Source organism: Stenella coeruleoalba (genome assembly GCF_951394435.1).
Source record: "Stenella coeruleoalba genome assembly, chromosome: 1".
NCBI classification, from domain to species: domain Eukaryota; kingdom Metazoa; phylum Chordata; class Mammalia; order Artiodactyla; family Delphinidae; genus Stenella; species Stenella coeruleoalba.
This window is the reverse complement of record NC_137169.1, coordinates 153,118,456-153,146,033: the sequence shown is the minus strand read 5'-3', so window position 1 is coordinate 153,146,033 and position 27,578 is coordinate 153,118,456. Positions and strand designations below refer to the sequence as shown.

The window sequence follows — 27,578 nt, the reverse complement described above, 5'->3', positions numbered from 1 at the left end:
TCGTGCCCATCTCTGGGCCCAGAGTATACTCTGTGGTCTGACCTAAGGTTCTTCCCAATTTCTTTTTACCACAATATTTCTAAGAAGACAGTAACCAGGTCTAGAGCATTATGAGGACTTGAAGCTTCCGCCACAAAAGTCAAAAACGTCTTTAAAGTCTGTTCACCATAGGCCCATTTTCATGACTGGTTATAGTTTCCCCAGGCCAAAGGTAAACAAAGCTGGACACTAGGTAAAGTAGTCAGGACAGATTTTAGTCAATAATATATTGCAGGGCTTCCCTGGTGGTGCAGTGGTTGAGAGTCCGCCTGCCGATGCAGGGGACACAGGTTCGTGCCCCGGTCCGGGAAGATCCCATATGCCGCAGAGCGGCTAGGCCCGTGAGCCATGGCCGCTGAGCCTGCGCGTCCGGAGCCTGTGCTCCGCAACGGGAGAAGCCACAGCAGTAAGAGGCCAGCGTACGGCAAAAAAAAAAAATTAAAAAAAATAACATATTGCAACAGGGAAAAGTGTCAAGCATGAAATGAACTCACCCTGGATTTGTACATAAGCTACTGGGCAGTTACAAGAGGAAATGGGGGTGTAAGTGAGTGGTGGCTCAGTAGAGGCAGGGAGTGAAAAACAAAAAAGAATCGGGAAGGAGAACTGGAGACTCACCTGGGATTGCTAACCAGAATTTATGGCAGTTAGGCTCCTCCCCTCCTAGAAAAACGGGGTAGAGATCCTACCTTCGGATGTTGACCAGCACAAATGCTAAATTCTTTTGGCAGCCTTGAGCTTTCTCAGGCAGGCACTTCAAATGTAGCTGGGGTCACTCGAGGGATGTGGATTTGATGTTAAAAGACCATGTTAGTGTTTGTTCAAGTCTTTACATGCCAAGGTTGAGGCTTTGAGAAGAGGGCAGAGAAGCCTGGCCAGCCTGGTTAACGAAAGACTCTCTGTCACTTATCAGTTAAATTATTTAGTAAGCGCTCCCTCCCCTTCCCAAAGTCTACAGGAAGGCTCCAGGGAATAAATATCTCAAACTGCACTTTCTGTGCCCCTGGAGCCCACGTGCAGCTGCCTGTCAAGAGCCAGGGTTAGCAGCACAACACAAGGACTAGGGACAATTCCAGCAGGGACCCTTAAGTTTAGAAACCTCAACACAAACACGCTGCGGACCTCTCAGAGCTTCAGTGCTCACACCTGAGGCCGCAGTCGGGAGAGATCCTCGACTCCCAGCAGCCCGCGACAGGAACTCAACCCGGGCGCCGTGCCCTGTTGGCCAGCAGAGCCAGCTCCGCTCACCCCTCCAGAAGGCTGCCCCGGGAACCAAGCGCTTACAGCTGCAGCGTTCCGAATCCACTCGGCGATGTCCGGGCACAGACCGGAAGCGGGAGGCCGTGGGAGGCGGAGCCGGCATCGAAATGGGGCGTGACGTCACTTCCTCTGGGCGGGGTCGCGGGCCATCCCGCGCAAATTGAAAGGTCCGGATGCCGGTGCACAGCTGCGTCCCTGCGCCTCTGCCCCTTGAGTTCCCCGCAGCCGCCTAGCGTGCTCCGGCCCAGGCGAGTGGGGGCCGTGGGGATAGGCTTCTGAGCCCTCACAGGGCTGCCCTCCGACGGACGGCGCGGGACCTAGCCGGGAAGCGAGCGGAGCGGGCTGTTCAGAGCACGCGGTGGGTCCCCGCTGGTTCCTGCCCCTGCCCTCGGGATCCGGGGTCTGCGGGGCTGAAGGGGAGGGTCTCACGCGTTCCCGGACCCTGCAGTGGCCCCGAGGGCGGCGCGGGGCTGGGGGGCACCCCCGAAATGAATTTGTAGTGCGGCGGTGTATGGGCCGGGGGAGCGCGCTCGGCCTGGCCAGGGCTGCGGTTCGGCGAACCGAGGGAGGGTCCTCTCGTTCTCCTGCGCAAGCTATCAGGTCAGTTTTACAAGCAACTTCCCAGCTTCCAAATGTTTGACAAGTACATTGTTTTCTTAACTTTGTGCAGGCCAAAGGAACGTGTTTCCTGGAAAGGGCTTGTGGGCCTCCCTGCCAATCCCTGTGAAACGGGATGGAGCGGTGACATTGTGCTGTCACTACTACTTGGTGCTGCGGGCGGTCTCCTGAGGATGCTTTGTGCCTAAGGCCCCCCATCGTTCTCATTGTGCTGAAGAGGAAACATTTATTCGAGAATATTTACCTAACTTAGAAAAAAATGTAAGTTTCACGAAATGTATATACTATGTCAGTTTTCCTCAGAGAAAGTAAACTCTTTTCAGGAACGTCTGAGAGGTAGGAGACTAATTGTTTTTCCTAAACTGTGGCTAGAGGACCTCCTGTGTCCAAATTACCTGCCATATTTAAAATTTAGAATTCCCGCCTCACTCCAGGACTAGTGAATCATAGTCCCTAGGAGTGGAGTTGAGAATGTGCCAAGAATTGAAAATTGAGAACTGCTGAACTAGAGTATCACAGCTTTGATACAGGGTTTCAACAGGGTAAGTCTGACTTCTGATCCTGTACTTTCTTCCTTTCCTCCCAAACGTAATGCCTTATGGGAGAGATTTATTTTACGAAATGCTGAGCAGCTACTCAGTGTCTACTGCTTTTACTTTTTTATCAGGGGAGTTGGGGGAAGGGGCAATAGTTGCTTGGGAAAGGACTGGCAGCTATAGGTTTCCATATAGAAAGGGCTTGGGGGCTGCAACCTAGACGAAGAGGGTGGGAAGCTAAAACATTTTTCTTGAAACTATTTGCACAGCAGGCATGGTTTCACATTATTTGGGGATAGCTTTCAGAGAGTCCAGTGGAGTTGCCTCTGGATGCCACCCACCACTGCTTATAAACAACATTCATTGCTTGGAATAAAGCGTTCTGATGGCAGTAAATTTCATTCCTAGAAAAGTACAGCTTTAGTTCTATAATTGTGTTTGATTATTTTATTTTTCAGTTAAAATGTTCTACAAACTGTTTTGCATGTTATTTCTTATAATGCCTGTGTAGAGGCAATGTGGTATCATAGCATACATAGTTTTATAGATTTTAACAATGCCTTTTTGGAGAGAAGACAGTCTCATACTTTTTTAGTACTTTCTGCTTGCTTTATACTGTGTTAAGGGCTTGGAGCAAACGTTATGATTCCAAGTGGGAAGGCACTTTAGAAAGAATAAACATTAAGGAACTATGAAGTGGCATTAGAGATAGTATTAGTGACTGGGGTAAATATTTTAGACTATGGAAATTGTTTGACAGGGAGGAGCCCACTTAAAATATTAAAGAGCATGATTCTCAAATATCTGAACAATAATCGTTGCTATATCAGTTTCCAAGCTCTTTTTCTTTATTTTTCCAACACTTTTGGGTAAATATATTTTGCTTTAAATTTTGCCTTTCTCTTTTCATATCATGTAGTTAACTTGGCACTATGGGGATACAAGGATTACTGCAATTTATCAAAGAAGCTTCTGAACCTATCCACATGAGGAAGTATAAAGGGCAGGTAGTAGCTGTGGATACATACTGCTGGCTTCACAAAGGGGCTGTTGCTTGTGCTGAAAAACTAGCCAAAGGTGAACCTACCGATAAGTAAGTTTGGACCTTATATTAATTCATTGCCAATTAAGAATGAGACTTATAATGCCTTTTTTTCAGAAAGGAATCATTTTTATTCAATGCCAGGTTTATCAAGACGTGAGAGTATGTGCTTTAGAATATTGCCAAATCAGGGAACATTTCCTTCTACGTTATAGTCCTAGTTTTCATTCTTTCTACTAAGCCAGAGTATTAGGACACTAATGGACAAAGACTGTCTTCTTTATTCTTTATGTAAGATAAACTTTTTAACAATATTCTAAAAATCCATGGTGATTTCAGACTCCTACTTTCTTGGGTACAGACAACACATTGCTAAGCCCTATTAGCAAAACAAGGCAGTTGCTTCTAAGGGACAAGGTGTTCTGACTCCCTTTTACTTCACTTGGGGCCAAAACTGGTGACCCTGTTGACATCCAGTCATAACTCTGTGACCTCATTTGAGGCAGGATGAATGTCCTCTTTATTTTTTAAATCGAAACACTAGAAAAACAAGCAAGCATAGTTTTTGGACAGAGATTTCCCACAGGAATTTGGATACTACTATGTGTTTTCTTTTTTGCAATATATTATTTATCTCCTAGAGGAAAGGCTCACAGATCTTAGTCTGATTTACTTAAGCACAATGGACAGTAATAACCCTTTTTGTTTACAGAAGATGGAGGGAGGGGGTGGGGATGGAGAGTAACAGAGAAGTCATTATTGAAAGGTGAATGTATGTTTTGGGCTTTCAGGCCTATGGAGTTAATTTGACCAAAAGTGACCTGTTACAGTTTGTGTGGATCTGAAGGAGTCTGGGCACTTCTGCCACTCCAACTGTTACAATCATTTTTTTTTTTTGCATTATGCGGGCCTCTCACTGTTGTGGCCTCTCCCGTTGTGGAGCACAGGCTCCGGACGCGCAGGCTCAGCGGCTATGGCTTACGGGGCCCAGCCGCTCCGCGGCATGTGGGATCCTCCCAGACCGGGGCACGAACGCGTGTCCCCTGCATCGGCAGGCAGACTCTCAACCACTGCGCCACCAGGGAAGCCCATGTTATAATCATTATTTGAAAGTGATTTCTTTTCCACCACTAAATTTGAGCAGTTGCGATTACAGTTGAAGACTGCAAGTTTTTCAGTGCTACCTTCAGTGTTTCTTTGAATTGTCTTCACTGGGGAGAAACTTTATCTCTAGTTCTTTGGTAATTTTTAAGGATTCTGAGATTTTTGACTAACTGGAAGAGTTGTCCAGAGTACAGGGAGTATCCTTTGTTGTCAGAGATGAACTCCACAGGACTGACCATGTTGTAGGTGTTTAGTAAATGTTTACTGAACTAGAAAGTTTCAGGACTTTCAGCAAAGTATTGTGTAATTTTTTTTCCCACTGCAACTAGTAAGTCACATTTGATAGTTTACTTTCCTTTTCTTTTTCACCTTTGGATGGGGATATTAACCAGAAAAGGTCAGAAAATTTGGATAAGCCTATGATAAACCTTTATGACCGTAATAAAGAATGATGTCGCTCTATATGTGCTGACCTGGAAAGATGTCTAAAATATATAAAGTGAGGGCACCAGGTGTCTGATGTTTATATTCTCTCTAGTAATTTTTTTTTGCCACACTGCACGGCATGCAGGATCTTAGTTCCCTGACCAGGGATTGAACCCATGCTCCCTGCAGTGGAAGCACAGAATCCCAACCAGTGGACCGCCAGGGGAGTTCCTCTGTCTAGTTTTTAATAAAAAAGTAAATTTCCTTTAAAATTTATTACAATTTTATGTTTGCTTTCTTCTATTTTTACTTGATACTTAATCAGTAGGTCACAATCATTGTTCTGTAGACAATGAAGGTCTATTGTCACTGGTTTACAATAAAAGGAAAAAAAGAACAATGTAGTGAATTTTCCATTAAGATGAATATATTTGATTTAGAAGATTATCTTTTAAGATTGTGTCTTTTCATATTTTTGAGTTAAAATTGATGGCAGTTGTACGTGTAGCTATTGTTTTTAAATTTTATTGACGTCTAGTTGATTTACAATGTTGTGTTTAATTTCTACTGTACAGCAAAGTAATTCAGTTATACATATATATAAATTCTTTTTCCTTATGGTTTATCCCAGTATATTGAGTATAGTTCCCTGTGCTATACAGTAGGACCTTGTTGTTTATCCATCCTATATATAATAGTTTGCATCTGCTAATCCCAAACTCCCAATCCTTGCCTCCCCAGCCCCGCCTCCCCTTTGGCAATAACAAGTCTGTGCTCTATATTTGTGAGTCTGTTTTTGTTTCATAGATGTGTTCGTTCGTGTTGTATTTTAGATTCCACGTGTAAGTGATATCATATGGTATTTGTCTTTCTCTTTTTGACTTACTTCACTTAGTATGATAATCTCTAGGTCCATCCATGTTGCTGCAAATGGCATCGTTTCATTGCTTTTATATGTATACCACATCTTCTTTATCCATTCATTTTTCAATGGACATTTAGGTTGTTTCCATGTCTTGGCTGTTGTAAATAGTGCTGCTGTGAAAATAGGCGTGCATGTATCTTTTCAAATTACAGTTTTGTCTGGGTATATGTCCAGGAGTGGGATTGTTGGATCATATGGCAACTCTATTTTTAGCTTTTTAAGGAACCTCCCTCCATACTGTTTTCTATAGTGGCTGCACCAATTTATATTCCCACCAACAGTGTAAGAGGATTCCCTTTTCTCCACACTTTCCCCAGCATTTATTACTTGTAGACTTTTTAATGATGGCCATTCTGTGGTGTGAGGTGGTACCTCACTGTCTCACTGTTGTTTTGATTTGCATTTCGCTAATAATTAGTGATGATGAGCATCTTTTCATGTGCCTATTAGGCATCTGTATGTCTTCTTTGGAGAAATGTCTATGTAGGTCTTCTGCCCATTTTTTGATTGGGTTGTTTGGGTTTTTTTGGTAATTGAACTGTAGGAGCTGTTTGTATATTTTGGAAATTAATCCCTTTTCAGTCACATCATTTGCAAATATTTTCTCCCAGTCCATAGGTTGTCTTTTTGTTTTGTTTATTGTTTCCTTTTCTGTGCAAAAGCTTGTAAGTTTGATTAGGTCCCATTTATTTATTTTTGCTTTTATTTCTATTGCCTTGGGAGCCTGACCTAAGAAAGCATTGGTATGATTTATGTCAGAGAATGTTTTGTCTATGTTCTCTTCCAGGAGTTTTATGGTGTCTTGTCTTATATTAGTCTTTAAGCCATTTTGAGTTTATTTTTGTGTATGGTGTGAGGCTGTGTTCTAGCTTCATTGATTTACATGCAGCTGTCCAACTTTCCCAACATCACTTGCTGAAGAGACTGTCTTTTCCCCATTGTATATTCTTGCCTCCTTTGTTGAAGATTAATTGTCCATAGGTGTGTGGGTTTATTTTTGGGATCTCTATTCAGTTCCATTAATCTGTATGTCTGTTTTTGTGCCAATACCATGCTGTTTTGATTACTATAGCTTTGTAGTATTGTCTGAAGTCTGGGCGGGTTATGCCTCCTGCTTTGTTCTTTTTTCTCAGGATTGCTTTGGCAATTCTGGGTCTTCTATGGTTCCATATAAATTTTAGGATTATTTGTTCTAGTTCTATGAAAATGTCTTGGGTATTTTGATGGGTGTTGCATTAAATCTGTAGATTGCTTTGGGTCATATGGCCATTTTAACAATATTAATTCTTCCAATCCAAGAACATGGGATATCTTTTCATTTCTTCAATTTCCTTTATTAATGTTTTGTAGTTCCCAGCATATAAGTCTTTCACCTCCTTGGTGAGGTTTATTCCTAAGTATTTTAAAAGGGATTGTTTGTTTATATTCCCTTTCTGCTATTTCATTGTTAGTGTAAAGAAATGCAACAGATTTCTGTATGTTAACCTTGTATCCCGCTACCTTGCTGAATTCATTTATCAGTTCTAGTAGTTTTTATGTGACAACTTTACGGTTTTCTATGTATGGTATCATGTCTTCCTTACCAATCTGAATACCTTTTATTTCTTTTTTATTGTCTGATTGCTGTGGAAAAGACTTCTAATACTATGTTGAAGAGAAGTGGTGAGAGCGGACATCGTTGTCTTGTTCCAGATTTTAGCAGGAAGGCTTTGAGCTTTCACCATTGAGTATTATATTGGCTGTGGGTTTGTCATAAATAGTTTTTATTATGTTGAGATATGTTCCCTCTATACCCACTTTCATAAGGGTTTTTATCATGAATGGATGTTGAATTTTGTCAAATGTTTTTTCTGTATCTGTTGAGATGATCATCACATGGTTTTTGTCTTTTGTTGATGTGGTGTATCACAGTGATGATTTGCATATGTTGAGCCATCCATGTGACCCTGGAATGAATTTACGTGGAGCTATTGTTAACTCTCTTGCCAGAATAAAAATTGAAATGCAATACCTGATTCTTGTTTGCATCCTGGACTAGGGAAAAAAAATGTAGCGGTGCTGTGCTGGAGTCAATTTTTATGAGCTGGCTATACACCATCTCCTCCCAGTTCAGCATTTAGTGAGCCCATATTGGTAGTTTATCCACCACTGTAGAATATTCATGTTAGGGATTGACAAATGCTACATATTAGGTACCACTTTCTCTAGAACTTGTTAAACATTTAGCAGGTCACCACTGGTTATAACAATACTGGGACAATCAGACAAATTTTAATGTAGACTGTATATTAGATGGTATTTTGTGGCTGTTAAGTTTCTTGGATATGATAATGGTGTTGTTGGAGAAATCAGGTATTTTTTCTACTATTCTTTCAACTTTTCAATAGATTTGAAATTTCTCAAAGCAAAAAAAAAAAAGAAAATGGGGTAAAAAGGCTAGATATAGAATCACACAATGTCAGAACTGAAAGGGATGTCAAAGCCTTTTAATCTACACATGAGGAAAGCAAATATCCCATAGCCCATTAGGATCCAAGTCTAAATTAGAGTTTACATTTCCTGTGAAAACATTTGCTTAAAAACAGAAACCTCTTTTCATAATATGTCTCATTTGGTTTTAAAAATAGCAAAAGTATTACCTAAAGATGCAAAGCATTTAATTATTTTCTTCATTTTCATAGGTATGTAGGATTTTGTATGAAATTTGTAAATATGTTACTATCTCATGGGATCAAGCCTATCCTGGTATTTGATGGATGTACTTTACCTTCTAAAAAGGAAGTGGAGAGGTCTAGAAGAGAGTAAGTTAATTCTTTAACTTTGTAAGATCTGAGATTGTGGTCTGTATAATACGAATTTCTTTTTATTTTAGTTTGTTGAGGCTTATTTTAATCTCTAGTACATGAACAGATTTCCTTAGATGTTCCATGTGTGCTAGAAAGGAATATGTGTTCTTCAGTTATTGAGTGGATGGTTTTATGTCTGTCCAGTAAATCAAGCTTATTGGTTGTAATGTTCAAATCTTCCATATCCTTATTGGGTTTTTTAATGGTTTTTTTTGTTTGTTTTTTATGTGTGTCTACTTAATTCATCAATTACTGAGAAAAGTACATTAAAATTTCACTATGATAGCGGAATTGTCAATTACCTTGTAGTTCTGTCTGATTTTTTTTGCTTTGTTTATTTTGAAGCTATTTTATTGGTTGCATTCAAGTTTAGAATTTGTTATATTTTTGTGGCAAATTGAAGCAATATGCAGTGACTCTTTTAGTCTCTATGTTTTTTTGTTCTAAAGTCTATCCTGTCTGATGTTTGTATAGCAGTAACGATTTTCTTTTGTATGTTCCTAATGTCTTTTTCTGTTTATTTTCAGTTTTACTATGTCATTGGTTTTAAGTTTGTCTTCTATAAAGAACACATCACTGTAATTTTTTTATCCATTCTGTCAATCTTTGTCATTTTTTTTTTTTTTTGCGGTATGCGGGCCTCTCGCTGCTGTGGCCTCTCCCATTGCGGAGCACAGGCTCCGGACGCACAGGCTCAGTGGCCATGGCTCACGGGCCTAGCCGCTCCGCGGCATGTGGGATCCTCCTGGACTGGGGCACGAACCCGTGTCCCCTGCATTGGCAGGCAGACTCTCAACCACTGCGCCACCAGGGAAGCCCAATCTTTGTCATTTTTAAAACTGGAGAGTTTTATTCTTTTTACATTGATCATTAATTACTAATCTATAGCTCCTACCTTGCTTAACTTCTGGGTTGATTGTTTTTCCACCTTATTGTTGTCTCTTGTTTCTAGTTGAAAAGTGATGTACTCTATTTCTGTTCTTTCAGTAGTTATAATTGAAATTTTGTCATTCATATTTAACTCAACGGAATCTAGTATTTTTATAACAGACCTTAGAAAGAATTTCTGTATTTTTTTTTTAAAGAATTTCTATATTTTATTGAAGCACCTATTCTGCCACTTTTCATCTGTTCTTGTTTTTACCCTGTGTTAGTTTTTAGGTCCAGGAGTCATTGTGCTGTACAGGAAAGAGCACTGGGCTTAGTTGTTAAAGGTAGTATGAGTTAGCCCCAAACAGAAGTAAACCTCACTGAGTGATCATTTTGTGAGAGTGCTGCTTGCCTAGTTTTGCCATCTCTGGGCTTAGAATCAAATTAGAGAGGGCTCTTCAGGTCTAGGTTTTTCAATCTAGCTGTATTTAGTGGGCCCTGATTCTTAAAGTCAGAACTTTATAAAGTTTATAAAAGGATTAACTGAGACTGTCTGCACCCACATTCTAGTAGGAATAATACACAGTTTATTAAAAATACTTTTAATAAAAAGTTAGTTTCAGGTTACTTCTTAAAGGATTGGTGACACCCCTAAACCAGTGTGGCTAAGAGACTAGTCCATGCCATATCCCACCTGGGTGTCCCCCATCCTGTTCTTAATTCTAATTACAGAGTTATTTCCTCTTGCTAACTTCAAGAAAGGCTAAAAAATGTTTCAGCTGTCAGTCTCTGACCTGAGTGCTCTTTCTGACTTATCTCTGTAGGATCAGCTTTCTTTTTGCCACTGTAGTGGTGGGAGGGGCATTTAAAATCCTTTTCTACAAAGTCTCCTCATCTCTGGAGCTCAGTTTAAAAGTGAACTAGGAAATTTTTGTGTATGTGTATATGCACGTTTACTTAAAAGGTAAACTTCATGAGTTCATACTGATACTTCAATTCAAATTCAAGACTACAGGGTTTTTTTTTTACTTAACTTTTTCTGTATGGTGTCCGTTGCTCCTTTCTTTCCTACTAAGAATCCTCGTTTTCAAGGATACAAGGATAATAAAGTTAGAATATCTTATAATATAACTCATTTATTTTACCCCACATTATATTCAACAATAGATTCAGAATAAAATACGAATACTACCACTACCAATATGATTGTTGAAAACTGTTACAGTTTCTTTTTCTTTCCTTTGCATGTGCGCTCTCTCCCCCCATTTCAAACATAGTGGTACTACATTGTCAGGGCACATAACTACTGCTCTCTCCCTAAACAGGGAGAGAGCAGTAGTTATTTAGTCTTGCGTCTACAAATCACGATATAGCTGATGGCTATTAATAGTCCTTATATCAATGTCTCTCATGTTTTTTTGGTTTTTCCATGGTTTGTCCTCTAGTATTAATAGATTCCACAGAGAAACTCACAGGAAACAGTATACTTCAGGTTCTTAGTATGTTGATAAAGTTGCACCCTTTACACTGGAAAGTTAGTTTTAATGGTGTAAAAGCCTTGACTTACATTTTCTTAAGTGTCTTCATTACTCCATTTTCTTTTGACATGAAGCATTGCTATGGGAAAGTCTGATGATAAGCTTGTGTGTACAGGCACTATAAATCCTTGTTCTTTTTGTCTAGAAGCCCCAAAGATCTGGGTTAATGTTCTCAAGGATTGGATGTGCACTTTCAAATGAGTCAAACATTTTTTATTCTAGGAAAAATTCTTGAATTATAGTTTTATTGTAATTTTTTGATTCCTTCTCTCACCTTATTTTTTTATCTTGCAGAAGAAGACAAGCCAATCTTCTTAAGGGAAAGCAGCTTCTCCGTGAGGGGAAGGTCTCAGAAGCCAGAGAATGTTTCACCCGTTCTATCAATATCACACACGCTATGGCCCACAACGTAATTAAGGTGAGCAAAATAAGAAATTAAGCCAAAGTAACAAATTACTGGGTTCATTTAGCTAGTTATAAGTTGTTTGTTGAGTTGTTTGTTAAGGAAGTAAAGGGAGGAAAATTATTCTAGGCCTAACCTTCAGGAAAGCTGGGTGTCAGAGGAAGAAGGAACAGTATCTGTAGGTAGAAGAGAGGAGTCCAACAGTTTCCAAGGGAGAAATCCTAAGGAATAAGTGAAGCTCTCCCTTTTTAGATGTGTCACTTACATAGATAGATGTGCTCCGCAGAGATGCAAGGAATAAATTCCTGGAGGTTCAATCCCACCCCACTCATGGTCTTCGACAGTTACTGTAACCTTCACTCATGAATGACTGTCAGATCTGTTGAAGTAGCCTGGCCAACTCAGGATCTCTACAGACTTCTAGTCTACTTGATCTGTTTCTTAGAAGCTTATTTCCTTATTACCTATTACCATAAATCTTAGTGTCAGCATGCCCAAAATCACAGCCCACACTTCCCCTTTTCAGGTCTGTGTTCAAACTGCTTGGTAAACAAATGGGAAAATAGTGATTAAATTCTGTTGTTTCATCAGTACAGTGTCAGACTCGTGTCCTGTGATAAGAGAACCTGGGGAAACGCATGACTTGTGTTCTTTTTAGAGCATAATCATTCTTAAGATGGTAGCTTTCTATAATTTGAAATAATTAAGCTTTATAGCTTGTATTTGCCCCCAAATGTACAGCAATATTTCTTTTTTCATAATTTATATATTGATTTTTAAAAAAGATTTCTTAGTGGCTGTATGATTAGTTCAATATGTATAGGACTAAAAGTAGAAAAACTTACTTCAAAGGAAATGATTTTCAAAAATAATATTAGCAAGTATTCAATACATGTTGAGGCTGGTAATAAAATGGGTTTGATACAGGAAGTTGTTCAGTGCTTTGCAGATGCTGTTCTTTAGACTGACCAATCCTTTCCCATAGGCTGCTCGGTCTCAGGGAGTAGATTGTCTTGTGGCTCCATATGAAGCAGATGCACAGTTGGCCTATCTTAACAAGGCTGGTATTGTACAAGCTGTAATTACAGAAGACTCTGATCTCCTCGCTTTTGGCTGTAAAAAGGTACCTAACTACAACTACTCCATACTATTTTTCTGTGTGGATGGAAATAGTGTAAATCAGGAGCTGAAGTTTTTTATCCTATTTAATACCTGCAACTAATATTTACTTACAGTTGTTAATAATTGTTTTATTAAAATGAAAAGAAAGGTTTTGCTGCTTGACATTTGTGTAATCTGGACGATTTTTCAGAGTAAGCCCTTACAGTTAGAGGGTTTTGTTTTCTCCAAATTCTTTAGTGGAATGTGGTCTTATTTTTTAATAATGGTAACTTATATGCTTTATATTTTTCAATTAGGTTAGGTAAATAAGCTAACTTATCTACTAATGAGATGTTATGCAGTTATTTAGAATTATGTATAAAACTAATGGAAAATTTTATTATGATATATTAAGATACAAAACTATAGGGTGATTTCATTTTTGTTAATATCTATGTTATTTATATTATCTATTTATTTCATAGATGAAGAAGGATCTGTGAAAAGGTTAATGCTGGGTAACAGTGATAGATGAGGCATTTGGGGCAACTTCTGTTTTCTTCTTCCTGAGTTTCTGTGTTTTCCAAATTTTCTACAGTGGACATGTATTACTTTAAGACTAAGCAAAAGGGTTACTTTAATATGTAAAAGCGGAAGGTAAGGAGAAAATGCTTTTTGTATGAATTGCTATTTGACATGATAACCCTGTAATAGGTTATCATGTCAGAAAGGGCCTTCTTTATACCAGAGTCAAGACAATTGAGTTCTGGCGTATGACCTTGTCTAGCCATAGCGTATGCTTCAATTTAACTTATTTGCAAATATCACAGTAATTAACTGGCCTACCTGTCTGTCTTCTCAGTTATGATAAAGAACAAGAAAGACCTCTCAGAAATACTGCAATGTCTTAGATGATGAAAAATAAAAATGGCTCTTTCAGGTGTTAACAGTTTCCATTCCTCTTGAAGGTTATTTTAAAAATGGACCAGTTTGGAAATGGACTAGAAGTTGATCAGGCTCGGCTAGGAATGTGCAAACAGCTTGGGGATGTGTTCACAGAAGAGAAGTTCCGTTATATGTGCATTCTTTCAGGCTGTGACTATCTCTCATCGCTGCGTGGGATTGGATTAGCCAAGGCCTGCAAAGTACTAAGACTAGCCAATAATCCAGATATTTTAAAGGTAAGAGTGATTTACCAAGTGTCATATTCAGTTTCTGAAGCAGTTCTTAAATAATAGATGAACTGCTCAGAATATGGATCTTAAATATTCTATTATATCCATATCCAATATGGTGTCATTGAAAGGAGAAAATGACTAAAACACTAGAACTTTGGTTTTGGCAACGGATGAACCATGTTTTCAGCAACTGACAAAAAACAAGTAGTAATTTTTTTAAATGAAGACTAATATAAAGAAACTTAAGGATAAGATATTCTAGGGTAGAATTAATGTTAAAATGTAGTCTTTTGATTTCTGTCCTGTTACTCTGTAGTAGTAGTTCTCAAACTTTTTGGTCTCAGGATCCCTTTACACTCTTAAAATCTCTTTGTGGCAATTATTTTTATTTATATGGGTTATAGCTATTGATATTTACTGAGTCAGAAATTGAAACAGAAGGAACTTCCCTGGTGGCACAGTGGTTAAGAATCTGCCTGACAATGCAGAGGACACAGGTTCAATCCCTGGTCCAGGAAGATCCCACATGCTGCAGAGCAACCAAGCCCGTGCACCACAACTACTGAGCCCATGCGCCACAACTACTGAAGCCTGCGCACCCTAGAGCCTGCGTGCCGCAACTATTGAAGCCCGCCTGCTCCAGGACCTGCGTGCCGCAACTGCTGGGCCGACGTGCCACAACTACGGAAGCCCGCGTGCCTAGAGCCCATGCTCTGCAACAAGAGAAACCACCACAATGAGAAGCCTGTGCACTGCAATGAAGAGTAGCCCCCGCTCGCTGCGACTAGAGAGAAAAGCCTGCACACAGCAATGAAGACCCAATGCAGCCAAAAAAAAAAGAAATTGAAACAGAAAAATCAAAATGTTTATTAATTCACTTAAAATTAACAATAATTAATTCATTACATTTTAACATACGTATCATTTTTATGAAAAGTAGTTATCTTCTAAAACAAGTGAAAGTTATGAGAGGAATTGCACATTTATGTAAATCTCTTTAATGTGGCTTAATAGAGTACAACTGGATTCTTGTATTACTTCCTCATATAATTTGATGTGGTATCATGTGTCATGTATTTTCTAGAAAACTTTGAGACCCCATACATTGCTGCTCTATAATTTCTCTGATGTCTTTACCTTAAAAAATTAAACATACATTAAAGAAGCTTATTCCTACCCCACCCCACCTTGAGTAGTTCTCTTAAGCCCTTAGAGTTTGCAGAGCAGAATTTCCATTTTCTGTCTCCAAGGGTACAAGATGTGAGTCCTCAGGACTAAGGGTGGTGTACTAGAATAGACAGATCTCAAGGTTGGGAGATGGTGGCAGATTTCGGAATAGAGCAACATGTACTAATTAGCCTGTGACTACAGGATGACTTCAGTTCTCTGCATCTTCTCTTCTTTGTCTCTGAGTTTGATATAAAAGATTTAAAACCCCTTCCAGCTTTAATCATCCATGACTCTAACAGGAATTAGAATGTTGACTTCATTTTTAAAATATGATCTATGAATATTTGGGTTTTTTTTAATTCTTAGGTTTTGTGTGTTGTTTGTTTTTTGCTTTCTAGATGAAATGGACTTTGAGGGTGAAGAATGTATCTTAAAGTTATACCTAGGAATGTAAATTTGATGTGTAACTGAATTTTTCATTCTTTGGATTAATAATAGAAAACCCAAAGAAAATACTGTTATAGAGACTTAGAATTTTAAGTCATGACATGGTTGTGTTTACTGGTAGAGGTTTTTAATGTAGATACAAGCAATTGGTTTTTCTATCCCTCCTCATCCTTCTCTAATGTAAAGTGATGGGTGTTGGGAATAATGCATTCCCTCTTCTTTATCTGCAGATAACTCATAAATATTTTTACATTCATTATTAGGTTATCAAGAAAATTGGACATTATCTCAAGATGAATATAACAGTACCAGAAGATTACATCAAAGGCTTTATTCGGGCCAATAATACCTTCCTCTATCAGCTAGTTTTTGATCCCATCAAAAGGAAACTCATCCCTTTGAATGCCTATGAAGATGACATTGATCCTGAAACACTAAGCTATGCTGGGCGGTATCCTTTCTGAAACAGAAGGGTAGAACTTTGCACTTCTTCCGTATTTTTGTGGTGATTTTTTAGTGAGACATTCAGTAAAAAGTTTGCAAATTGTTTTTTGCTTTTTTTATAGTGAAATCTTTATTTTGTTAAATTTAATTACAATGCTAGGGAAAATTTAGAGTAACTTTTTGTTTAAAAACCTGAGGCTCATCCATTATAACTTGCTAACTACTTAGATTGACTTGACAGAAACATGTACAGTCAGTCACTTAAGGTACATACTCCAGAGGTGGCACTTAAGAGAACCCCTCATGGCAAGCAAGCTCAATTAACCAGGAAGAATGCTCTGAACATATGAGTATGCCAGTTGAGGATGCTCTTCCCACAGCCACTGGCCACGTACATCCAGGGTGATGTAGAGCCGTGAGTCACATAGGCAGTCGCCAAGACTTTCCTCTCTGTCTCCCTTGACAGGGAATAAGTGATGCCTTGGGACTTTGCTTCAGAAAATAGCCAACTCCTGCTGTGACTAGTAAACTATGCCTGTGGTTTCAGTAAAGCTGAATGTGGAAAGTAAGTAGGGTCCATTGAAATCATAAACCTGTGACAATAGAACACACTTTTCTGTCTTATTACAGTAGCATTTGTTTGGTTGTTAATAAAAGCATTTTTCCTTAATCTTACCAACCTAGATATGTTGATGATTCTATAGCTCTTCAAATAGCACTTGGAAATAAAGATATAAATACTTTCGAACAGATTGATGACTACAATCCAGACACTGCCGTGGTAACATATTAAAGACTTCTTTCTAAAAGAGCACATTTTAATTATGTCTCGGGAACTGTGACTAGAGGCAAATCTTCATTTAGTAAACATCTTTTAAGCATTTCTATATCCAGGCATTATGCAGGGTGTAGATTGAAAACAACTCGATGTTAGAGAAAATATGTATATTGGTTAATTTCCTTAAATTAAAAAGTGACCACAAAATGTATTATCAAACCTTTACACTTGAACATTTCATTTGAATATACCAAATGTTTGATGACCTTTTTTCATCTCACCCCCATTCAGCCTCTGGCAAGACCAAACCTAGAAATACCTCCCTTGGGGAGTAAAAACTGATTTTTCGCTCATTCACAATTTAGCAAATACTTACTGAGCACCCCTGCTATGTGTCTCTGAGCCCTATCCTGTTTTCTTCTACTTTTTCCCAATTGTATGTATGTATCTCTTATGATACACTCTTCCACCATTCTCTCTTTTCTGTTCATATTTCCATTCAGACTCTGTTCTCATTTATGTTCAGATTTATTCCTTAAGTAAGTTCTTATGACTCTAATTATCTCATTTATGCAGAGAACTCACACATCTTTAACCCAATCTCTAGTCTGTATACCAATCACATAATTCTAAAAGTCTCCTGAATCTACATAAATGCTTTCCTATAATCTATCCACAGTCAAAAGCAAACTCTATTTCTTATCAGCTTTCCTTAATAACATTTTTTCTTTTCAGCACTTGTTACTCCATAAATTATGTCTCTATTACTTATTTTCTGATTCTTCCCGGTAGAGTGTAATCTTCATAAAGGCAGAGTTTTGTGATATTCACTGCCATATTATATTTACCATGTTTTTTGTTGAATGAATGAATGTCAGTTACATGATCTCTTTCATTCAGACTAGAAGACTTGGAATTTAATTTTTTTAAGTGAAGTATTGTTGACTTACAATATTATACAGTTGACCCTTGAACAATGTGGCTTTGAACTGCACACATCCACTTACAAAAGGATATTTTTCAATAGCAAATACTACAGTACTACACGGTCGTTGACTGGCTGAATCTGCAGATGCAGGAGAACTGCGGATATGGAGGGCTGACTATAAATTATACTCAGATTAACTGTATTATTCGAGGGTCAACTGTATTAGTTTCAGGTGTACAACATAGTAATTTGATATTTTTGTAGATTATACTCCATACAATGTTATTATAAAATATTGACTGTATTCACTGTGCTGTACATTACATCCTTGTAACTTATTTATTTTATATCTAGTAGTTTGTACCTCTTAATCTCCTTCACCTATTTTGCTCCTCCCCCACCCCTGGCTTCTTTTTCATTGCTAAGTCCTTCTGCTTCTTTTTTGTCTTTCTGGTTAATAGTTTCTCCTTTCTCATAGTTATCCAGTTACCCTTAGTCACCATTCAGTTCTTTACTAAGCATTTGTTAAGTACTATAACAAGCATAGTTAGGTTAGATAGTGTTCTGGAATATAAAGAAAAACAGAGTGTAATCCTTGCTTGTGAGGTACTCATTGTCTAAGGGGAGACACATGGTTATATATATAGAAACATGGTAAGTGCTATAATAGATGTATTCGAGGCTCCCTGGAAACAAAGGGCATGCACTTAACTCCACCTAAGGAGAGAATACTTTTTTTTTTGGCTGTGTCGGGTCTTAGTTGCAGCACCTGGGATCTTTGTTGTGGCATGCGGGATCTTTTGTTGTGGTGCGTGGGCTTCACTCTGCTTGTGGTATGCGGGCTCAATAGTTGCGGCATGAGGGCTTAGTTGCCCTGCGGCATGTGGGATCTTAGTTCCTTGACCAGGGATCAAACCTGCATCCCCTGCGTTGGAAGGCGGATTCTTAATCACTGGGTCACAAGGGAAGTCCCTAGGAGAGAATACTTTTTAATAATCATAAACATTTCTTGAGCATTTGCTGTGTTCTAAGTGCCATTCTAAGCAACTTAGACATAGTAATTCATTTACTCCTTAACAAGCCTCTGAGGTCAGTACCATTATTTCCGTTTTACAGATGAGGAAACAATTAGAGCGAGGTTAGGGGACTTGCCAGCTCACAAATTTAATCAATAGGGGAGCTCTGATTCCAAGCCAAGCCCTCTACTGTCTCCTTATAGAGGAACTGGTGTGTATCCTGGCTTTACAAAGATGAGTGGGGGTTTTCAAGATGTGTGAGTGGTTCCACGCTGAAGAAAACAGCATGTGTGAAAGAGGATAACATGTTAAAGGTACTCTAAGTAGTTCATTCTGGCTGTACCAAGAATGTCTTAGTGTTTACCAGGTAAAGGAAAGAGAGCACCTTGAGAAAGAAAAAGAGGTGAGCCTAGAGAAGATGGCCACTGACAAACTGGTGACCAGTTGAGCATTGAAAAGAATCGTTACTGTCAGCTGGAATTAAGCTTGTTAAGAGAGCACAAATTCATGATGATACTAAAAAAGAATTTTATGTTCATCAACTCAAATTATATAAACCTTACACTCAGGTTGCTAGTTCCTTTTTTCTGTTTTCTCTTGTTCTGTATCTGGAACTTCTATTAATTAGATATTGGATTTTTCTGGTCTTTAAATTCTGGAACTTTTCTATCTTACTCATGTCTTTGTCTTTTGCTGTTTCTGGGGAAAACTTTTTTATTTTGTCTTTCAACTTTGCACTATCCAGTATGTAGCCACTGGCCACATGTGTCTATTTAAATGAACATTAAATTAAATTTTAGTTCTTCAGTTGCATTGGCCACTTTTAAAGTCCTTAGTGGCTACCATGTTGGACAGCACAGAACTTTTCTATCATTGCAGAAAATTCTGTTGAATTTTTACTTTTTACTATCATTTTCATATCTAAGAACCCTTTCTTTTTTTTTTTTTTTTTTTTTTTTTTTGCAGTACGCGGGCCTCTCACTGTTGTGGCCTCTCCCATTGCGGAGCACAGGCTCCAGACGCACAGGCTCAGCGGCCATGGCTTGTGGGGTCAGCCGCTCCGCGGCATGTGGGATCCTCCCAGACTGGGGCACGAACCCGTGTCCCCTGCATCGGCAGGCCGACTCTCAACCACTGCGCCACCAGGGAAGCCCCAAGAACCCTTTCTTTAATTGTGATTTTTTAAAGATTTTGTTTTATTTCATGGATGTAATCTCCTCTCTTCCCCCACCCCTCTCAGAATATTAATTATAATCTCTTGTACATTTTCTTCTGCTCTCTGCATTATCTCTGTTTGCTTTGGATTTTTTTTTTTCCTATGTGTTTTGACTTTTCTCTTTCATGGTGGAGACTTTTTTTTCAAACACCTAGAGCTTCTTGTCAATTTGTTCCTGTTTGGGAGAGGCACTGAGAAGCTTAAGAAGCTTTGTGTGAATGAGTGGGGCTTATAGTCTTGGGTTTTACTCTTTGGTGAACTGGTTGGAAACAAGCTGCCTTTGTTTTGTGAATTCCCAAACATCAGCATGTTTTCTCTGTACAGTTCTTTTTTCCAAAAAGGGATCCTCCAATTTCTACTTAACTATGTAAATGTGGCTGTTTGCATTTTGAGAGTAAGAGAGGGAAATGAACTGGGGTGGACCAGGAAGGGGTAGGGCTGTTCCCCACTATTCATTATTTAGCCTTTCATTTGATCGCTGTCTTTAGACAAATGGATGTTTTCATCTTCTGAAGTACCTACTGTTTTTATGTTATTGTTTCTGGGTTTCAAAGGTCCAGTCACTCTGAAGCAGATGGGTGTGAATTGACTGTATGGACAGATTGAACATGAGCGCCCAGGAGTCAAATAAACCTTTTTTTTAGCCCTCCCCCTACTTGTGGACCTGATCCCTTAAATTTCTGAGTACCTGATCCCTTAAATTTCTGAGTCTTCAGGTTTCTGTATGCGGAATTTGTGGGTTGTTTTTTTTTTTTGGCTGCATTGCGTCTTCATTGCTGTGCATGGGCTTTCTCTAGTTGCAGTGAGCAGGGCTACTCTTCGTTGCGGTGTGCGGCCTTCTCATTGCGGTGGCTTCTCTTGTGGAGCACGGGCTCTAGGCATGTAGGCTTCAGTAGTTGTGGCATGTGGGCTCAGTAGTTGTGACTCGCGGGCTCTAGAGTGCAGGCACAGTAGTTGTGGTGCATGGGCTTAGTTGCTCTGCGGCATGTGGGATCTTCCCAGACCAGGGCTCAAACCCATCTCCCCTGCATTGGCAGGCGGATTCTTAACCACTGTGCCACCAGGGAAGTCCGGAATTGGTTTTTTACTGATATTCTTTTCTCCAGATGCTTGAAGACACTTTGATCTTTCTTGGGCTAAGTTCTTTATTTTTTTCTTTATTGAGTTATAGTTGATTTACAATATTATATAAGTTTCAGGTGTACAACATAGTGATTCACAATTTTTTAAAGTTATAATTTATTTATAGTTATAAAATATTGGCTATATTCCCTGTATTGTAAAATGTATACTTGCAGCTTTCTTACACCTAGTAGTTTGTACCTCTTAATCCCCTATCCCTATCTTGCCCCTCCCTCCTTGGGCTAGGTTCTTTAAATTCTTCTCTCTATACGCTTGTCTTCACTGTGGTTTGGAAGTTACAGATATCTCCTAAATTTTCTGTAGATGGTATTTGTGTTTCTTTCTTCTTATTGCTTTGGGGATGATTTTTTTCTTATTGACTTATTGACATATTAGTTTCAGGTGTACAACATAGTGATTCAATATTTATATACATTAAGAAATTATCATGATCAGTCTATTTACCATCTGTCACCATACAGAGTTACAATATTATTATTATTATTATTATTGCCATGCTGTGCAGCATGAGGGATCTTGGTTCCCTGACCAGGGATTGAACCCGTGCCCCCTGCATTGGGAGCGTGGAGTCTTAACCACTGGACCACCAGGGAAGTCACATAGTATTATTTACTATACTGGTCAGCCCTCCATATCCATGGGTTCTGCATCCAAGGATTCAATCGAATTGGGTCTGTGGTTGGTTGAATCCGCAGATGCCTGCAGATATGGAGGGCTGACCATACTATTCCATTTTATATAAGGGACTTGAGCATCGTGGATTTTGGTATCTGAGGGGCTCCTGGAACCAATCCCCTGCAGCCACTGAGGGATGACTGTATTCCCTGTGCTGTACATTATAGTTCTGTGGCTTATTTACCTTATAATTGGAAGTTTGTAGGAAAAGGGAACTGAAAAGTCTTTATTCTGCTATCTTCTTTACACATTTGAATTACTGATATTATAACTTCATCAGAATGATCCTCAAGTTTTTCCTTTGAGAAACTCAAAAATAATTGGTTGTAATGAAAATGTTCAGATACAATTGGGAATATTATGGCTCACTAAGATGGCCATCCTTCAGAAGTCCAAATCCTTATCAGATTATTTTTTTCATAGAGAAATTTCTTTCAGAACCACTAATTGTACATCAAACTAATTCTTATTATTTATCTAAGATTTATTCTTCCCAGTCAAGTTTTCTACTTGCCTATTTCTCTTTTTTTTTTTAAATAAAACCATCAGTGGGATCTAATGCCATGAGCTATACTGCTTAAACTATCTTTATTATACCTATTCTCTCAATTATTCTAAATTACCTTCCTTGTTAATTCTCAGAGTATATTATGAATAATGTTACCTCGTTTTTATTTATTTATTTTTATTTTTAATCCTTTCTTTAAGTGAAAGATTAGATTCCAGATTCAGGTGGGACTTTTGTCAGGTGGAATTCACACCCTAGTACCAACATTTTTTGTACCAGTGTTAATTTTTCCCTGTGCCTCTCCTACTCTATTAGAATATCATTGACATCCTATTAGCAGATCATTTTTATCTAAAATATATTTAGAAAAAATAATAAAATAGTTATTAATTGTGAATAACTTGTTTTAGCATTAAAAATGATTATTTACCAATCCTTACTGTCAATAAGTTCTTTCTTGGAGAAAGTTTTGTGCATGACTCAATGTAGACCAAAGTAGCTTTCTGTTTAATACATAGGTATTATCTACTAATACATACCTATTTAATACATAGGTATTGTCCACTAAAGAAGCTATTGTTTTGTAAATTAGATTGTTTTGGTTTGAACTCATCCAAGTTCTAGAGATGGGATAGTTGATTAAATACATAATTTTATGGTTTTAATTTTCAGGTCCTTTGTAAAGGGTATGTCAGTGATTATTTAGAGGCTTATTGCTAGATGATTATTAAACTAATTAGTATTGTATATTGAACTAATACTCAAATTTTAAAAGTACGTTTTTCCTGGTAACGTTTCTTCAAGTGTAGTTTTATTTCTTGCACTGTTCATCTTAGGAAGATTCATTTTTTTATTTCTTAGAAATGAGCTAATGAGTTTGCTTGACCCTCATTGGGAGAGAAACAGACCTAGGAATACAAGACACATTTAATGGAAAAGTATAGGACCAGCAAAGTAGAAAATGTTATTATTAGAGGACAGATATTTCATCAAAAGCTGTTCAAAGGGGTAATTTAATTATTTACTTATAATTTATGTTGATACAGAGGGAAATGATTTAACTGTTTTTCTTCTTAAAGTAACCTTTTTCCTTTTACTATTTTAGCCTGCCCAATCAAGAAGTCATAGTTGGACTGACAAAACATGTCAAAAGTCATCTAATATTAATAGTATTTGGAATAGGAACTATTGCCCTAGACTTGAGCTGGACATTGTTTCAGTTGCTACAAAGGTGAAGGAAAATCCAAGTACTGTGGGCATTGAACTAGTGATTAGTACTAAAGGATTAAATCTTCCAAGGAAGTCATCCATTGCAAAAAGACCAAGAAGTGGTATGTATTTTGTTTTTGTGAAACACTAGTGAGAATTGGTCACAGTTTAGAAGCTTTATAGTTTTAGTTCTTACATTTAGGCCTTTGATCCATTTTGAATTAATTTTTTATATGGTGTGAGGTAAGGATCAAGGTTCACTTTTTTTTGTATATGGCAATCCAATTGTTCCAACACCATTTGTTAAAAAGATTATCCTTTTTCCATTCAATTGCCTTGGCACATTTGTTGACAATCAGTTGACCACATATGTGCAGGTCTGTACCATTGGTCTCTTTTCCTGTCTTTATGCCAGACACACTGTCTTGATTTCTGTAGCTTTTATAGTCAATCTTGAAATCTGGTAGTGTAAATCCAGTAGTGTAAGTCCCTAAGTTTGTTCTTCTTTTGAAAAGTTGTTTTGGCTATTCTGTGTTCTTCACATTTCCATACAAATTTTAGAATCAACTTGTCAATTTCTTAAAAAAAAAAAAAAAAAAAGCCTGCTGAGATTTTGATTGGGATTTAGTTGAATCCATAGATAAGTTTGGGTAGAACTGACATCTTAACAATATCAAGTTTTCTGATCCATTTGTTTAAGTCTTCTTTAGTTTAAGTCTTCAGCGATGCTTTGTAGTTTTCAGTGTACAGGTCTTGCACATATGTTGTCAAATTTATCTGTATATTTCAGATTTTTGATGCTGTTGTAAATGGTATTTTTAATTTCAATTTCTGGTTCATTGCTAGTATATAGAAATACACTTGATTTTTGTATATTAATCTTGTGTTTTGCAACCTTACTAAAATCACTTATTAGTTCTAGTATCTCTTTTTAGACTCTCTAGGATTCTCTATGTAGGCAATCCTATCACCTGCAAATAAAGATAGTCTTGCTTCTCCTTTTCCAGTCTGGATACCTTTTATTTCTTTTTCTTGCCTACTGGAACCTCCATTACAGTGTTGAACAAAAGTGCTGAGAATGGAATACTAGGTATTGGGAAAAGGTTTTTTCTTTCCACCATAGAATATGCTTAGAAATGGAAAGAATCCATTTCTTCTCTCTTCCTTCTTTCCCTCAGACATTACATGAATGAATATCTGACAACAAAAACAAAACAAAGCCCTTGCAAACTTTTAGTTCATGCCCTTATCTTTTAAATTTAGGTATAGATTATTCATGTTTGGCCAAAATGTCCTGATTCCTTATGAACCTAAATCTTTTTCATGATAATATCTCTGAACCTTTGTTTCCTCTTCTGAAATGGGAACAATATTGCCTATCTCACAAATTTTTGTATATGTGATATAACATATGAAAAAGCCCTGGTACATAGCAGGTACACTGTACATATTAGTTCCTTCCCTTCTTCTACCATCAAGGTAGGCTTATTCATTTTATGTAGAGAGCTCATCAGTAAATTACCTATGTCAGACTAAGTCTGCTTCGTTATAACTACCATTTATCAATGGATTTTGTCCACAGGCACACACACAAACACAAAAACAAAACAAAAAACAGTAAATGTTTTCCTTCTTTAATGTGACAGCCCTTCATATATTTAGAGACAGCTATTGTGACCCTCCTAAATTTCTTTTGCAAGCTAAAAGTTCCTTATCCAGGTTATGCTTTGGATACAATACAAATTTTTTAATAATTTGTAACTACTACAGTGAGTGGTTGTTGAGATGTGGTCTGCTTACCATAGATCATATTTAGAATTGTGGCACTATTTCAGTCCTTCATCCAGAAGCTGCTTTTACTACTGCAAACTAAGATAACATGAGCTTTTAGTAGTATTCTTGTCATTTTGCAGGCATTTACTGAGTTTATAATCCACCAGTTGCTGTTAAGCCAGGTAGTTATATTTTTAAACTTAAATATGGGTTACATTATCCTTACTGAGGTAATCTTAATTCATTATAATCCATTGTTCTGCCTATTATTTTTTTTTCTTTTTTGAACCTTTATATTGTCTTCTAACATGGGTATTATGTCACCTGGAAATTTGAGAAGTATGGTTCAAGTATGTCTTAAAGTTTCGCTTAAAATATGTATACTAAGTCTATGAATTTCTCCACATAGCTAGTCTAACAACCTTATAAAAAGAAAATGAGATTAGTGTGGTGTGGCTTCTTGGTGAAGCCTTGCTGGGGATCTTATGATGTTTATTTTTTTCCTCTTCTGTAAGAGCTCCCAATTCCCTGCATAATAAACAGATTTTTACAAGTTTACTGACCTATAGGTTTTTTTTACTCTATACATTTTTGAATTTGAGGTATCACCTGGTCTGTAGTATTTTGGCACCCTCAACTGTTTTACCAACTTCTTAGAGTCATGAGCATTTACTCCCATGTGAGTGGAAGCTATTCAGACTGAGAATTAGTTGGACTAATTTAAAGTACCTTAATGCTATCTCTATGTCCTTGCCCATTTCAGCTGTAACATCTTACATTATTTAGTCTTATGATTTATTCTTATACCAATAAAATGCGTTCATTACACAGCAGTCTTCTAGAGCCCCATAGCTATGTAATGAAGATAATAGCTAGAGCACAAATTACAGGACAATCAAATACACCTCAAAAACCGTAACTCAGTGATGGTGTGTATATATAGCTCCTTGAAACATTTTTTTTTTAATGTTGAAACAATATTTTTAACCAAACATTAGTTTAATCATACATTTAATTCATTTTTTTTTTTACATTCAGAATTAGACCCTTATTGTATAATGAATGTAGAGCCTTACAGAATTGATTGTACCCTGAAATTTTGGTTTAGGTAATTTCACATAAAATAGTACAAATAATTGACATTAAATCATAGCCAATTTTTGAAATCGTAAAACACAGCCAAGGGAATTTTTTTAAGTCATTCTTTTATTTCCTTTTCTGATGCATAGTTTAAAAAAAAATAAGACTTCATCTTTAGGACAATAGGACATGGACTGTGAAACTAAGACCAAATGTCTAACTATGCATGAAATAAAGATTTACAGATAATTTTGTTTTTACTTAGAAGAGCTATCAGAAGATGATCTATTTGGTCAGTATTCTACTTCCTTTACAAAGAAGATCAAGAAAAATAGTTGTGAAGGTGATAAATTATTGAACTCCTCTGAACGGTTTATGCCTGACCTGGTAGATGGAAATACTATTAAAAAAAGCTTAAGCATACCACCTAGGACAAGAAACAAATTTGCAACATTTTTACAGAGAAAAAATGAAGAAAGTGGTGCAGTTGTGGTTCCAGGAACCAGAAGCAGGTATAGTTATATCTAAAGAATGTTGTGTGTCTGTTGTATTATATACTCTGTTGGTATTTATTTTAATTGTCTTGAATAATATTGAATCTAATGGGATAGGTGTAAGACCTGGCTTAATCCAATTACAGTTTTTTATCATGTATTGCTTTAGTTCCACTGTCCCTTGAACTTCTGTTACTTTTGTAATCTCTCCATGGAGAACCAAAATAAGAATTGTAGACCTTACTACATTTTGCATTAGAAAAACTCTGTTACTTTGGGGGTTCCTCCTCCCCCCACTTTGTTTCTATTTTTTTAGTTTCTTTAAGAGCTAAATATAATTTTGCGAAGTATTTTTAGAAATCTATTTAAATGCAGATAACTATGGATTTCTCATATTAATTGATAATCTGATACCATACTAGATGCTGGGTTACAAAAATGAGAGACATAGTTTTTGCTCTTGAGAAACATGCAGTTTTTCGTAGTTGGAGAAGTAGGTCAGTAACAAAATCTTTCCATACAGTGTGGTAAGTACAATGACAAAATCATGCATGAGGTGTTTTGAGGGCATCTAATGCTGAGGCAATGGTTGGAAATGGTGGGAGGGAAGGGATGAGTGTTAGGTGCTGTTACCTAGGTTTAAATGATGAGTGGGTGAAGCAAAGAAGGGAGCCAAATACTTTCCCAGCAGACTCATGCAGCTTGGACAGAGACATGGAGGTGAGCAACAGCACGGAGCATGGGGTTAACTATTTGCTGTTGATCACTGCTATTATTACTTCTGCCACAATGTAAGTTGGGAAAAGGATGA

The 27,578-nt window shown here is 37.6% G+C and overlaps 1 protein-coding gene across 1 annotated transcript in view; it reads left to right on the top strand.

Moving 5' to 3' along the window:
• The first annotated feature begins 1,525 nt into the window (after positions 1 to 1,525).
• Positions 1,526 to 27,578, top strand: part of EXO1 (exonuclease 1) — a 39,069-nt gene continuing 13,016 nt past the window's right edge. The window contains exons 1-11 of the mRNA XM_079916462.1: positions 1,526 to 1,657; positions 1,970 to 2,178; positions 3,373 to 3,546; positions 8,632 to 8,751; positions 11,499 to 11,622; positions 12,593 to 12,730; positions 13,677 to 13,889; positions 15,767 to 15,954; positions 16,632 to 16,728; positions 23,317 to 23,542; positions 26,539 to 26,785. Coding sequence (XP_079772588.1) covers positions 3,386 to 3,546; positions 8,632 to 8,751; positions 11,499 to 11,622; positions 12,593 to 12,730; positions 13,677 to 13,889; positions 15,767 to 15,954; positions 16,632 to 16,728; positions 23,317 to 23,542; positions 26,539 to 26,785 — 1,514 coding nt within the window. The 5' untranslated portion in view covers positions 1,526 to 1,657; positions 1,970 to 2,178; positions 3,373 to 3,385. The remainder of the gene's footprint in view (positions 1,658 to 1,969; positions 2,179 to 3,372; positions 3,547 to 8,631; positions 8,752 to 11,498; positions 11,623 to 12,592; positions 12,731 to 13,676; positions 13,890 to 15,766; positions 15,955 to 16,631; positions 16,729 to 23,316; positions 23,543 to 26,538; positions 26,786 to 27,578) is intronic.